At 40.1% G+C, this 15,367-nt stretch overlaps 1 protein-coding gene across 11 annotated transcripts in view; it reads right to left on the reverse strand.

The window, feature by feature from the left end:
* Positions 1-15,367, reverse strand: part of magi1b (membrane associated guanylate kinase, WW and PDZ domain containing 1b) — a 437,384-nt gene that overhangs the window by 67,493 nt on the left and 354,524 nt on the right. For all 11 annotated transcript variants that reach the window (XM_080183290.1, XM_080183253.1, XM_080183263.1 and 8 more), the window contains 5 exons: positions 4,268-4,325; positions 3,224-3,315; positions 2,774-2,863; positions 2,118-2,300; positions 741-1,376 (listed from right to left, as the gene is read on the reverse strand). In XM_080183290.1, the coding sequence (XP_080039416.1) occupies positions 741-1,376; positions 2,118-2,300; positions 2,774-2,863; positions 3,224-3,315; positions 4,268-4,325 (1,059 nt within the window). The remainder of the gene's footprint in view (positions 1-740; positions 1,377-2,117; positions 2,301-2,773; positions 2,864-3,223; positions 3,316-4,267; positions 4,326-15,367) is intronic.

Consider the following 15,367-nt stretch of genomic DNA (forward strand, 5'->3'; position numbering starts at 1 on the left):
TATCATCAGACTTTATTTCAAACTCATATATTTAATTTCGGCTAATGACTTACTTTGAATGGTTCAATTTATTCCAATAACATGGACAAAATAATACTTTGCCACAACAGCAGTTGGAATCAATTTACTCATCAAACTCTGGTCAGTATGGCCATTTAGTATTGTTGCATCAATTAAACCTTAGACATGAATCAAACTCATTATGGGCGCACACTAAAGATTTCTCCCACCTCTTCTGTACAAAGCTGCCATCATTTTACCCCCAGCCCAACTACTTTTGTTCACTGAGGGGACAAATCAAATTATTCTATTATATCATATCTTTGTCAAAAGTGAATCAGAAGGTTAAACCTAATGCACCATAACGAGTTCTCTCATCATAACTGGCATACCAAGGATTCAATGCAGCAAAAGCAATTAAAGCTACAAAATTATAAAGAGATTTCACCACCAGAAACCTTAAGCTAAATGAGCTCTAGTGTGTGACTTCTAAAATGAATTTATAAACACAAAGTACAGAGTACAGGTGGATATGCTTTTTCCAAATATGGAGCAATAGAGAATTTCTCCAAAAGCAACAAAGTCAGAGCAATTTTATGATTATTCAGAATATACAGATATGTTTTTGTAGATTGCCAGAAATGTTGAGCAGGAGGGAATCAGCTGCACAGTATGGGACTTTGTTGAAAAGTTTCAGCCATGCATATCAAAAATAATCAGCAAGGAGATTCAACACTTACCTCCTCGTTGAACCAGGAGTGTCACTTCACTTCCCTTGGGACATTCTAACAGTGTATCAACTACTTGATTATGGGTTAGGTTCTGGACGTTCTTCTTGTTGACTTCCAGTAGGAGATCCCCTTCCTTCAGGCCACGGCAGCGTGGACCATCCACAATTTGTTTAACTCTTTGGCCACCGCCTCCAGGGCTGTCAGCTATGGTAAAACCAAAACCCATAGGGCCTTTAACTATGTGAACAGTTATAAGTTCAGGCTGAGTTGCTATAGAGGAAGCCAAGGAGACATTGTCATTGGTAAAGCCTGTATGGGATCCGTTTGATGAAACGTCACCAGATGATGGACTATATGGTCTCTGGTCTTTCACTCCATTACCATTTGCAGGAGCTGTTTGACTACTGTGGCTTGAAAGGGAGTCATAATTTTCTTGGCCATTGACAATAATTGGCTCCTTATCTGAAATAGCTACTGATGTCACCAAACTCGTATTTGGATCGTCTGGGTCAAAGGGCAGAGGATAACCCCGGCAAAGTTCAAGATCCACGGTTGCACCAATTGGAATAGACTGGAATATTTTCACAACTTGAGCATGGGTATATCCCAGTACACAACTGGTGTTTACACTTACTATAACATCACCTAAGAGAGAATTAGAAGAGATTAGTTCCATTAATGCATTGTCAATTGCTTAATTTATGCAATTAGCTTCACAATTACATACTTAATTCACAAATGGTGTTGTGCAATGCAAACAAAAAGTAGCGATTTTCATAATATTTTGACAATGACAGGAATCAAATACTCTTAAGTACCAAAGATGGATCTACTGAGTCTAATCAATAATCTAAGGTCAAGTTAAACAGTTAGGTAGGAATTCAGGCAATGTTCAAGGGAATTCTTGGTAGTTTTCATGGGAGGACTCCCGAATCCTGTGGAATAAAATGGAATTTGACATTTCAATCATCATAAACTGAATTATAAACTAGCAGTACCACGAAGTGTGATTCCCAGAACAGCACAATCTGAGTTAGTCAGACATACTGCGAAGCAATGGCCCTGGTATTCATACGAGGCTGCAGTCGACTGGGTGGTGTTTCAGATTGCAGGCTCAATTCCCACAATAAGTTGCACCCAAGCTTTGTTATTCATCCTCACCTTTTCTCCAAAATGGAGAACACTGCATTCAAGAGGTAAGGCAATGAGTGGCAGATCCAGTCCTGGTCCTCATTCCACGCAAGTTGGCCTTGATGTTAGCAAGAAGTTTATTCCATGGATCTGCCCAACTCATTGCAGGAACTCAAAAAGTGGGTACTTGTGAGAAGCTTTGCAAAATAAAACATTAAATACATGTAACTGACAATGGTTCTTTTCATTTGGTACCTGTCTCCATTTTGCCATCCAGTGCTGCAGGTCCATCAAGTACCAAACTTTTAATCTGTAGAAACTCATCAGGTTCATCACCACCAACAACTGTAAATCCAAACCCTCGTGTACTCTTCTTCAGCTTGGTGTTGATGAACTGCCCCTTCAGCTCTGAAGGGTTTCTTGTAAAGAAGGGCTTTCCTGTTCAGGGAAATGATTTGCAAATTAAATAGTTTCTGTTCAGTGTGGGAATGTGAGAAAGAAATTGTAACTTTATCAATTATTTTAAACGTGTTGAAATCAAACAAGTACGTCTTCAGAAACATCAATTTTGCTTTAGAAGTTAACTGCAAAGTCCACAGATGTGGATACTATTATTGTGCACACCATCCAAATGACATTAACTCTTTGTTAAAGTGTATTCGCTTTGATTGCTAAGATAGTGCAGTCTTAATTTAAAGGGTTTTTAAACCCTTTCGTATTGCAAATGACAATTTGAATATTCTGCTATTACTCTGCAGAAGTTACAGGGCACAGAATTCTTGTAATTTTACAGCAAATAAACACAAACCCCTGCCCCAATCAACCTCTCCCATAATAGCCCTTGACCAAGAAGTTTTATCTATTGTATCCTGTTTCATTATTATTAAAACTTGTGCCAGATCAGAACATACCTTGTGCTGGGGCTTCTCTGAAAGATTCCTGATTATTCTGCACATAGCTTGGAGCTTTGGGGCCAGGAGATGCTTGTTGCTCTGTCCACTCTTGAGGAGTAAGGAAAATATGATTTAGAAATTTTATCTACAATTTCCTCCAACAATGAGACCTCAAGGCAGGTTCACTTTCAACAATTACTATTTACAGAATAATTTGCTTAACAATAAGGGAACATTTTGGAATAGCTCATGTTTTTTCTCTTTTATGGCAATAGAATGAAAGTTACTTATGACTGCCCCTGATAGTTATTTTTTGTGAAGGATAGGTGCGGTACGCAAGCCATATTGTGCCATGCTGATGACTGAATAAATGGTGCATATAATGCCAATATCTTATGCAGAAGATGCTTGGAAGTATCTGATTTTCCTCATGAAAGTTTTTGAATGATGTCAAAATTCAAAACTCACCTTCTGCTTGCTGCTGCTGCTGCTGCTCAAGTTGCTTTTTGCGTTTGGCCTCAGCAACAGGATTCTCATACTGTGTCTTCCTATTGATATGACTAATGAAGGAGATAGTATTAAGATACAATCCAGTTCCAGGAAGGAGTGTCTAATTTAGCAACAGCAAATTCAGATGCTGATAGCAAAAATAAATACTATGCACTTATTCCTTATTAGATCATGCTTCCACAAAAATACATATCCTCAACACATAAATCAACATTTCTGTTGCATTGGTGCCATGCATGTACTGTTCATATTAGTATGTTTATGTTACCAGTAAAGTATGATATAACACAGAATACTATAAAGAATCAAAACAAATGTCTCATAACCAAAATGCTCCATAGCATTCTGACATGTACGACTTTGTTTTCTACTGCAAAGAACAGCAGATCCTAGCCAGAAAATCTGTGACATCTTCAGGGATGCAACAATATTACCAGCCAACTGGTTAACCTGGGACATTGATCAGTGATTAATCAAACAGGCAGAGGTGATGTTTAATAAATTAACAAACATGACAAGTGATGAAGGGAAAATACAATTTATCAGGAGTTAGAGTGCCTTCCATCAATCGAGCAGGGAGTACCACTGGCGTCTTTCAGCAGCAGCTCTATGACTCCTTGGGCTTCTTCCTCTGAGAAAGCAGATTTGCAAGTCCAAACGGAGGAATAGTATATTTTTTGAAATGGACAAAAGTGTTGAAAATATTGCAGAAACTGAAGAAACAAAGGTCAAATATTTTTTCATACTACGAGTTTAAAGAAACTGGAGAGCAGCTGCTTTTCACAGTAAGGTGTTGGAGGGGCTCCACAATCTGTGACAAAGCTGGATGGGAGGAATGTGAGGATAAAAGAACAGAACTATGAGGAAGAAGAACTGGCTTTATCGAAGCCATGAAATAAAAGGAGTAAAACTGCATAATACCTTATTCTCGATTACAATGATTTCTACTTAATTGTCAGTACTTGTCTCAGTTCTAGATACAACAGAAATCCACACACTTACTCAACATAGTAGACACCATATACAGGATCATCTATCTTCTCCCATCCAGAGGGCAGCTCTGAAAGAACAATGAAGGAATTTGTTGACTTACTTGAAGTAACAGATTAAATGCAGCCATTTCCATTTAAAACATTAAAATGACATTCTTGTTTTTGCCAATTCTACCAAAATAGCAGTCTAGAGCTTCTGCTGGTTGCATCAGGGTGCAATCCAAATGAAATTAGCCAAACATCACAAAATAAATCAAGGAATTTTAAATGTGCGTTATGTCCAGTATAAGTAAAATGTCTGTGTTCTTTAAAATGGATATCAGCATTGTGCTGAAGGCAGGCCCTGCTCAAAGACAGGATGCATGCTCTGTCCCACATTGCTCCTCCCCCACTGGAGAACCTGCGGTTCTCCTCATTCAGCCCGTTTAAGAGAGTTCTTCAAATTAAGCTGGTTTGCTTAGGTGCAAAATTTAAAGGTTCCAAATATGAAAATAAAACTTACATTATTAAGATATATTGATGAAACTGGTAATGGCGCCACACAGTTTATACGGGTAAATCGATCAACTCATTAGCGAAAACCTGAGCCACAACTTCACTTTGGGAAAACAAGTGCATTTTCAGATACAATTTAAGAACATAGGAAATAAGAGCAGGAGCAAGCTGTTCGATTCCTCATTTCAATTAGATCATAGCTGAACTTCTAACTCAATGCCATTTTATCGCACTACCTCCATATCCCTTGATATATTTAATATGTGGAAATCTACCAATCTCATATACTCTATGAATACATTCGATGACTGAGTTTCCATAGCCTCTGAATTTCAAAGATTCACCACTCTCTGAGTGAAGAAATTCTTTCTAATATCAGTCCTAAATGGCCTATTATTCTAAGATTATGTCCCTTGGTCTGGACTCTCAAGCCAGGAGCAACATTCTACTTGTCGAACAGTACCAAAATTTTGTATAATTCAATTAGGTCACCTCTCATTCTTCCAAACCTGAGAGAATATGGATCTAGCCTCGTCTCTCGTTCCTCACAGGACAAACCTAACGTCCTACGAATCAGTCTGACCCTATGGCAAGTTTATCCTTCGTTAGGTAAGGAGAACAAAATTGTACACAACATTCTAGGTAGGGTCTCACCATAGCTTTACACAATTGCAGGAAGACTTTTTTACTCCTTGCAATATAGGCCAACATACTATTTTCATGTTGGCTTTCAGTGTCTTATAAACAAGGACACCCAGGTTCCTTTGGATATCAACCTTCCCAATCTCGCCCTGTTCAAGAAATGATCACATTTCTGCTTTTTCTACGAAGCTGAATGACTCCACATTTTTCCACAATGTGACGAGCAGCTCCTGCAGCAGAGTTAATTTTATTCGTTTTATTAGGGGGACCAGATCATTCCATCAATTCTTAACTGACCCAAGGCCTGGCAGCAGGTCTTTGTATTACTTCAACCGTCCACATTTTGTTTCTCACCCTTCAGATTTGAAGCTGCATAGGATGAAATTATGTTTATATCCAGTCTCCCCTCTCACTCTGTCTCCTTACTTTCTTCACTAAGACCCTTAGTCTTTGTATCTCTGCTCAGTATCTCTATTCCCTGTCTGTTCCTTATTCTTGTTTATATATTGAAACGATAGAGATGAAGAGCTAAAGGGCAGTCAGACCATTTCCAGCCTCCATGAGTAAAACCATTCTTTTACTACAGTAATAGCTGCACAGCCATGCTTCTCAGTAGCAGATCATAAAATCCCTACAGTACAGGAGGCCATTCAGCCCACAATCCCACCCAGGCACTATCACCATAACCCCACACATTTACCTGCTAAACCCCCTGACATTAGAGACAATTTAGCATGGCCAATCCACCTAACCGCACATCTTTGGACTGCGGGAGGAAACCAGATCACCCAGAAGAAACCCATGCAGCCATGGGGAGGACCCCAGGCCGGAATTGAACCTGGGTCCCTTTGTGCTAACTACTGTGCTGCTCTAAGGGAGATGGGCATAACAATTTTGTATGGGTCAAACTGAAGTAGGTATGTATTAATGACCCAGACACTGGTCTGCAGGGAACAATTTTGAAGTTTGCATATGATGTCAAACCTGAAAGCATTGTGAACTGTGAGGAGAATGGTATAGAACTTCAAGGGGACAAAGGGTGGTGGAATGGGTGGACAAGTGGCAGATGAAATTTATGCGAAGAAGTGTGAAGCTATTAATTTTTCTTAGAAAAAAGGCAGAGAGGTAAAGTAAAACAGAGGGTACAATTCTGAAGGGTTGCAACAGCAGAGGGACCTGGCTGTATACGTGCATAAATCATTGAAGGTGGCAGGACAGGTTGAGAGCATGGTTTACAAAGCATATGGCATCTTAGGTTTTTTAATATGGACATGGAGTATAAGTGCAGGGAAATTATATTAAACTTGTATGGAACACTGTTTCAACCTCAGCTGGGGTACTGTGTCCAGTCTTTCAGAACAGATGTGAAGGCATTAGTGCAGAAAAGATTCAGGAGGATGATTCCAAAGTTGAGGAACTTCAATTGCATAGGCAGTTAGGAGAAATTGGAGCTGTTTTCCCTGGAGGAGAAGAGGTTGAGAGGGGACTTGAAAGTGATATTCAAAATCATGAGGGATCTGGACTGGGCAACTAAAGAAAAACTGCTGCTATTGGTAGAAGGATTGAGAACCAGAGGACAGATTTAAGGTAACTGTCAAAAGGAGCAATGGAGACATGAGAAAACCTACTTCACGCAGCAAGTGTTAGGATCTGGAATGCACTGCCTGAGCAGTGGAGGGAAGTTCAATCAAGGCATTCAAGAGGTAACTGGCTTGCTATTTGTAAAGGAAGAATGTGCAGAGTAATGGAGAGATGGCAAATTTGGCGCTAGGTGAACTGCTCCGACAGAGAACATGTGCTGGCATGATGGGCTGAACGGCCTCCTTCTGTTCTGTAATGATTCTGAGACTCTGTGGTGGCTGCTCTGATGGGACTGTGAAAAGATAGGGGGCAATGGTGCACCTGTAAGATTTGTTGGTGTGGGGAGTGGTGTACAGGAGAAGCTTGGGGAAGATAGACTGAGAGGGTTTGTATTTGAACATGCCATGGTATTCATCCTTCCTGCCCTGATTTGGTCATTAAACATCTTGCAGTTCTGTATCCAGGAGCAAGTGATCACACTCTTGTTGACATCCTCAGTAGCCTGTGGCCATGCCTGCTTGCTTTCTGAAACCTTCCTGCAATCTGCAGAAATCAGAAATGCAATGCTAACTTTTCACGTTGAATCTACATCTCAGAATTTTGTAGACCTAGTTTTGCTATAAGGCTTCCATAATGCCTTATATGTTGGAGCGGAAATAGACCAATACGAGTTGTCGTCACTTTCACTGGCTCTAATTGATCAGGAAACGTCAGATGCAAAGGCAACGGCTGGATTAAAAAGCCACTGCCAAACACGGCTGAAGTTTCCAGGCTTCCCAAATGCTGCTAGTGAGTCTGAAAGTTAAAAATCAGCCTTTTATGTTTTTGTCCCTTATAATCTCTCTTGCATACTGTATTCCTCCAGCTCTGATGATTTGTACATCCTCACCTCTCCACTGTTCTCAATTCCCTGATGTGGTGATGCCGGTGTTGGACTGGGGTAAACACAGTAAGAAGTCAAACAACACCAGATTAAAGTCCAACCAGTTTATTTGATAGTAAACCCACAAGCTTTTGGAAATGCTGCTCCTTCATCAGGTGTGTGTACTTTCCACACACCTGATGAAGGAACAGCGTTTCCGAAAGCTTGTGGGTTTACTATCAAATACATTGGTTGGACTTTAATCTGGTGTTGTGAGACTTCTTACTCAATTCCCTGACCCACAGATGACAAATTTACTAATATTAAGATTTCATCTCAAAACCCTCTTCATCTCTCACCACCTTTAAAACCCTCTTCAGTATATAACTCTGGACCAAGCTTTCAATAATTTTTGTTCTGGAATTAGTGTTCAGTTCAAAGTGCTTTGAGACATATACTTGTACAAGAATCACAGAAAGAGATCATTCCATCCATTATGTGTGCGCCAGCCATTCATTTCACTCTCACTTTCCAGCATCCGGTCTATAGCCTTGCAGATTGTAGCACTTCAGGTACAGATCCAGGTCCCTTTTTAAATGAGCTGAACATTTCTGCCTCAGCTACCATTTTACGCGGTGAATTCCAGATGCCCACCACCCTCTGGGTGAAGACATTTTTCCTCAGGTTCTGTCTAATCCTTGTAATTATTGTAGATACATGCCCCCTGGGAGCTGACCCCGTCAGCTGGGAGAAACAAGTCCTTCCTGTTTATCCCCATCATTATCATGTGATTTAGAAGCAAGGTGTTTGGATTATGACAAAGATTTTCTAAGTGAAAAGCACTAAACATTGATGAAATGCTACATTTGCTCCCAGTGGTTCTGGGCCAGTGAAAGATTTTCTGATGGCCTGAGTTGGCAAGATCTATGCTTAGACATCAGGATATCATGATTTGGGAACCTGAGGTGGGACTGATTGATAGATTGCAAAGAACTGAACAAATTCTATAAAGATAATTGATCTTTTTTTAGCCCCAGGGCTAAACGTACTGGGTAGAAATATCATCAATTTATAGAATTAGGCAAAGATAATGAGATAATGTATAAATGATATACAGTAAATGACTTACAGCAAATTCTAAGCAGACAGAACTAATTCAGAAGCAAGCACAAACAACTTGAAAAGCAAGTACAAAGATGAAGAAAAGATAAATGCCCAAAGCCCTGAATCATTTTCAGAAATGGAAACCGTGGACAGCAAAGGCATTATTTGTTGTTTACAATAATAGGTGACAGTTAAAATCAATTCGTCAGCTCCTGTAAAAATGTAGATTGAAAAACAGATTTCTTTCTTGCACCAAAGTGAGTTTTCTTTTTCTGAAGGACAGATGGATTTTGTTTCATACTTTCGGAGAACAGCATCTAGTGGTGGAACGATTCATGGGCTACTGACAGCCTGACAGGTCTGATGATAGTAATATAATTGATATGGATTTTGTTTTTGTTTGAGGGAAAGTTTAAAAATTCAGCTTTATGCTACAATCAGTTGGTTTGTCTGATGGGAATGCAGCTCGGATTGTGGGACAGTAGGATTATTAACCACTTGCAGAGCTAAAATGAGTATGTTAAGTAGAGTTCATGGACTTTTGTCTGCTTAGGTTCCTCTGCGATTTCTGATAGAGTGATTGACAGAGTCATGTGATTATGTGGCTTACAGCAGAGAAATGGCTTTTGAATGAAAGCAGTTTGGTTTGCAGCTGAAGCCTGGATGAAGTTAGGATTCTGCAGGTTTCTGGAACTCGACCTCTCTCTGAAAACCTCAAAACTCTTTTTTGAAGATATGGGATTTGGGCATTGCTGGCTGGCCAGGATTTATTGTAAAAAGTCTGACAACACCAAGTTTTATCTGTGTCGATAAAACCTGGTGTTGTCAGACTTTTTACTGTGTTTACCCCAGTCCAATGCCCACACATCCACATCATCAGCATTTATTGCCCATCTCTAGTTGGGAAAAACCTAGTTGTCGGAAGGCAGTTGAGAGTCAACCACATTGCTATGGCTCTGGAGTCGCATATAGGCCAGACCAGATAAGGATGGCAGATTTCCTTCCCTAAACAATATTAGTGAACCAGATGGGTTTTCTCTGACGATTGACCATGGCTTCATGGTCATCAGTAGATTCTTAATTCCAGATTTTTCTTTTTGCAAAAAACTGGTCACATCTTGAATTCAAATTCCATCATCTGCTGTAGCAGAATTCAAACCCAGAATCCCCAGAATATTAGTTAAGTTTCTGAACTAATGGTCTAGCAATAATACCTCTAGGCCATCATATAGCTGTGGTTGCTGACTATATTTAAAGTGGCACTTAAATCTGTAAGAGTAATGTTGTTTATTTGAAACTGAAACAGTGATAAGTTAGATATTAAAGTTGTTTCCTTTTCATTTTTAAATATTGTTCTACTATTAATGCTTAAGCTGCTTCATTTCAAGCTTTTTCCCAGGGTGGAAGAGTCAATTACTAGGGGGCATAGGTTTAAGGTGCGAAGGACAAGGTTTAAAGGAGATTTACGAGGCAAGTTTTTTACACTTGTTGCTTGGGGGGGTAATGGAAAAGATATGACAGTGAGTTTTAAGGGACGCCAAGACAAATACATGAATAGGATGGGAATAGAGCAATATGGTACCCAGAAGGGTAAGTAGTTTTAGTTCAGGGCGGGCAGCTTGGTTGGTGCAGGCTTGAGGGCTGAAGGGCCTGTTCCTGTGCTGTAATTTTCTTTGTTCTTTATTTCTTAGTATAATACTTAAACTGTGCTATTAAATAAATTTTATTTCACTATTAAAAAATCCCAACTTTGCCAGCAGAATCAGTCCTGAAAAGAAGTATCCTTTCCACAAATTTATGCCAAAATAGGAAATTTGCTGGCGTCTAGTCTGGTGTTCTAATGGAACTTGGGGTTCTGGTCCAATACCGTAACACAGGCTGTAAACATGAATGCTTCGTGCTATTGCTGCCTTTATACCTGCTGTTAGGAGGGTTGATGGGCTCTCACCATCTGTTCAGTGATAGGGAGGGGACAACCACAGCTAGCAGACATGAGTATCTTGCTAGAATTCAGAGCTAGAGCAACAGCTAGTACTTGTTAAGGGGAGCTTGAAATGTTACACCTTCTGACTTGGAGGAGGGAATGCTTTCCCTTAAGCCAGAAGTTCATTCGAAGATGAGTGCTTGCTCAGCATCAAAATGGACTCATCACAGGCCACTGAAACAGTGCATTGATGTACATTCTAAAATTTCATATAAAAAAACTATTAATTTATGCATGGATGCTAAAAAGTCCTATGAGGATGACTGTAAAAATATACAGGACTGTCAATTTCTCATTATTCTGTGCTCATACAAACACACATCTTGACCGGAATTTCTCGAGACTGGCCCTCAAGCATGTACTGAAAGAAATTGAATGGATCAATAACTATGACAGCACTTTCCATAACAGTGTTAGGCCAAAATATCCACATTTGAAATAAATAATAAGACTAATAAAAGATGTGACCAAATCTTTGCAAGAAGAACCTAGCCCAGACATCAGCCTGAAAGAGGAGCAATTGTTTTCTCCTCCGTAGAATATTCTAGGTTTTTATCCAGGGAAGGTGCAGTGGCCTATATTTAAACAAAAATGGGTCAAACGTGAAAACTGTGTCAAAGGTACTCAATGTGATCGGCATTTTCTATTTTTTACTTTACCATGACATGCAATTCACTTGCTGTGCGTGTATTAAAACCTGGTATCTACTCTGGTAATCCTGACTGCTCCCAATCCAAAAGACCACCCTGAAGCACTTGACATTTTCTTGCTAATTTGTGGGCATCAGGGGACATCTTATAGCAGTAAAATTCCCATAGCAACCAATCAGGATTTCACAAATCCTTTTTTTGGGCAATCTTTTGCGTTTGAGATGGAAAAGGATGTTATTGCTGGGGTACTGAACACCTTCCATATACATTGTGCAGTTTGGGTAATCTCCAGTCAAAAACACTACAATCCAAATATGTGCTGCAGCAGCAATCTCTTGACTGCATACTTAAGCATTGCAACACATCTTCCTGCTTTTGCCTCAGCCATCATTGTGACTTCTCAGTAAAATTGCCAATACAGTGCCAAATTTGCAATAGGTTTGTACCATAGGTAACATTGCTCATTTTAAGCCAGGGAAGAGAGAGAGAGAGAGAGAGAGAGAGAGAGAGAGACGGGAGGGGTGAGGGGGGAGGAATGTGGAGAGACTGAGACAGAAGGGTTTAATTCCTTCCATTTGCATTTGATGTAAATCCACAGTTCTGTGGTCATAAGGCATGTAAACTATATAGGCATATTATATAACTGCACCACTGAGCACTATTAAATGAAGTCTCCCAATAGCATCTTGTGTTGTTAAATGGTTAAAATTGTGATGTATGAGCTCTGAAGAAAGTGAGTTGCATCATTCAGATTACAAAATATAATTTTCATGCAACTGCTTTTCAGAACATTGCACACTGTTTAAGCTGTCTTCCCTGCATCATCTGTCAGAAAAATAATCATGTGGTTAAACACTATATTCCTCTGGCAATCAGCCCTTCACCAGAGAACATGGGACCAAGGCCAATTGTTCGAAATGGCCCCTGCAGCCATAGAAACAAAAACAATAATTCACAGCTGCTTCCAAACAATATTACATCTTTAATAATTACCTGCTATATAACCTTAATCCTCAACGTTCTGCCTAAAATTCATCTTATTTTTAGTTCTAATAATTTGACATGAAATTATATTTATACCCGTGATTTTAGTAGAAAATAAGCAATGGGATACATGCCTTTTGTGTCATTTAAATAGGTATAATGGTTGGATAATTCTCTGCCTGCCAAGTCCCCAAATTTAATTCCCCTATTTATATATCATCAGGCACTGCTCAAGACTAAAAATAGTTCTTCCGTATTAAATACTGAAGCATGGAATAAATATTTGAAATAATTACATTTTAAGTATGCATAAAATATAAGTAACTGTGTGTACAAATTTATATATGCATTGATATATAAAACATTTCGGAGCTAACATACATTATCATTTGGCACCTCTGTTAACCATAGTATATATTCAACACTTTGTCAACTCTACTAGTGAGGAAATGTACGAGAAGACATTTCCAATACAATTTCTATATTTCCCTCTACACCTGAAAGACTGTAAATGCACAAAATACAATATCATGGCAGTTTTTTGTCAAACAGTAAATAAAGTACACCTGGCAGCAGCATTAAAATTTATAAACATTTGCTATGGCCGTCTCAGAAATGAAAACCGTATGATGGTACTTGCTGAAGTTCCAATAGAGAAAATGAAAATATCTGCTCGCTCTCTATGCCTATAGTCAACAAATTTATCTTTTAATTCCTTTACATTAGTCCCAGCACTGGTAAAAGTGAAAGCAATTGAGTCACAGTCTAAAAATACCCATATCAACAAAGTAAGAGTGTCAGTTAGCACAGCTGGCTAGATGGCTACACAATAATGCAGAATGATGCCAACAGTGTGGTTCCGATCTCTCTCCCATCTGAGGTAGATCATGGAGGGCTGCATCCTTGCCTTGCCCCATGCTTGATGCAGAACGGTGCGCGTCAAGCTATATAAGCGCTTGTCCCTCTTTAACACTTGGACTATGGCCAATCACCTGACCTTACAAACAAAAGTGTGCACTAAATCAAAGTGATAAACTCTCTCCTGAGTGCACTTGCATTTCATTCAGATTATGTCTAGTGGGAATCTGTACGCTTGAAATGTTAGATCATACAGAGAGCAAATTGATGGCCATTAGAACATGATAATTATTTGGGTAGATACAAATGTTTATGAGAAGCTTTCCATGTGTCTTCTCACAGATATGAGTTGGAAAGAAATACCGATAACATTTTTCCAAAAAATGCATATATTTGTGCATAAATCAGATTTTAGAAATAATTTATTAGAGTGAAGCTTTCCCAAATCATTTGCTGCTCTTTGGGTGCAAATTAAGTTTCTTTGTTGGTGTGTACCTGTACTAGGAGCAAACACAGAGCAGGGTTTGTGCTAATATCTATTCGGTTCTTTTCCCTCTACTTTTGCAACCACTCCGAGATATGTAGCTCCAGGAAGTGGGTGAAATCCAGTTGGAATCAAACTGATACACAAGCATTAGTGTCGGTGTGTGTGCTTGATCCTGGACCGGTAGACGGGAGCCGCAACAGCTCAGTGACTAGCACTGCTAGCTGTGCAGATACATGGATTTGGGCCTGTGTCTCTGGGAGTTTGCGCATTCTCCCTGTGGTTGCGTGGGTTTCCTCCCACACCCCAAAGATGCGCTCTTAGGCTGACTGGTATACCAAATTGACACTATTCTCCCCTGAATCTGGCTAAGTTAGGGGTTCCACTTGCATACACGCAGGGCAGGGTAGGTGTAGGAGGATGCGGTGGCACGGGCTCGTTGGGCCGAAGGGCCTGTTTCCCGTGCTGGGTTGTTCTTTGTTCATAAAACTGGGAACTGATTCTACTCTGTTTGGAGGCCAATTTGTAAAAACAAAATGACCAATTTTGTTTTCATTTGTATGTCACTCCTCTCTCGGCACAGTGTTAAGGAACAATGTGTTTTGGGGCTGGACTTTTTGGATGGTAAGGTTTCTCACCCTACCACTGAAAGAGTCGGGAAGGAATGCATTCTCGCAATGACGGCTGCCCTGCAGCAATTTAATGTTCTGAGGAGCGTTAACTGGCTGGAAACTAGACTTCCATCCTTCACTTAAATGGAAGTTCCACCATCTGATCAGCTGGCAGTTCTGTGGTCGAAGCAGCACTACCAGAAGTTGTGTCCAATGCTGGAACCACAAGAAATCCCATCAGTCTAAGCACCAGGTAGGTGCAGGGTATCATGGCATGGACGGGAGGGGACACGAAGGGAGATGGGTGTGGAAGTCATGAGAGCAAGACCTGGGATGGAAGAAGAACTCTCAGTTTGTGGAGTTTTTCTTTAAATTCACTTATGGGATGTGGGTATCAATGGCTAAACCAGCATTTATTGCCCATCCCTAGTTGCCCTTGAGAACGTGATGACGAGCTGTCTTCTTGAATAGCTGCAGTTTCTGTGGTGTAGGTACACCCAAGGTATTATTAAGGATGTAATTCCAGGATTTTGGCCCAGTGACATTGAAGGAACAGTGATGCATTTCCAATCCAGGGTGATGAGTGACTTGGAGGGGAACCTCCAGGTGGTGGTGTTCCCAGATATTTGCAGCTGCTGTCCTTCTAGATGGTTAGTGGTCGTGGGGTTAGAAGGTGCTGCCTAAGGAACCTGAGTGAGTTCCTGCAGTGCATATTGTGGATGGCACACAAGGCCGCCACTATTTGTAGAGGTGGAAGAATTGAATGTTTGTGCATATATCCAGTTCAGACTCTGGTCAATGGGAACCCCCAGGAAGTTGATAGTGGGGGATTCAGCCATGATGCCATTGAATTCC

Source organism: Carcharhinus amblyrhynchos, chromosome 3, assembly GCF_965287045.1.
Source record: "Carcharhinus amblyrhynchos chromosome 3, sCarAmb.v2.hapA, whole genome shotgun sequence".
NCBI lineage: Eukaryota > Metazoa > Chordata > Chondrichthyes > Carcharhiniformes > Carcharhinidae > Carcharhinus > Carcharhinus amblyrhynchos.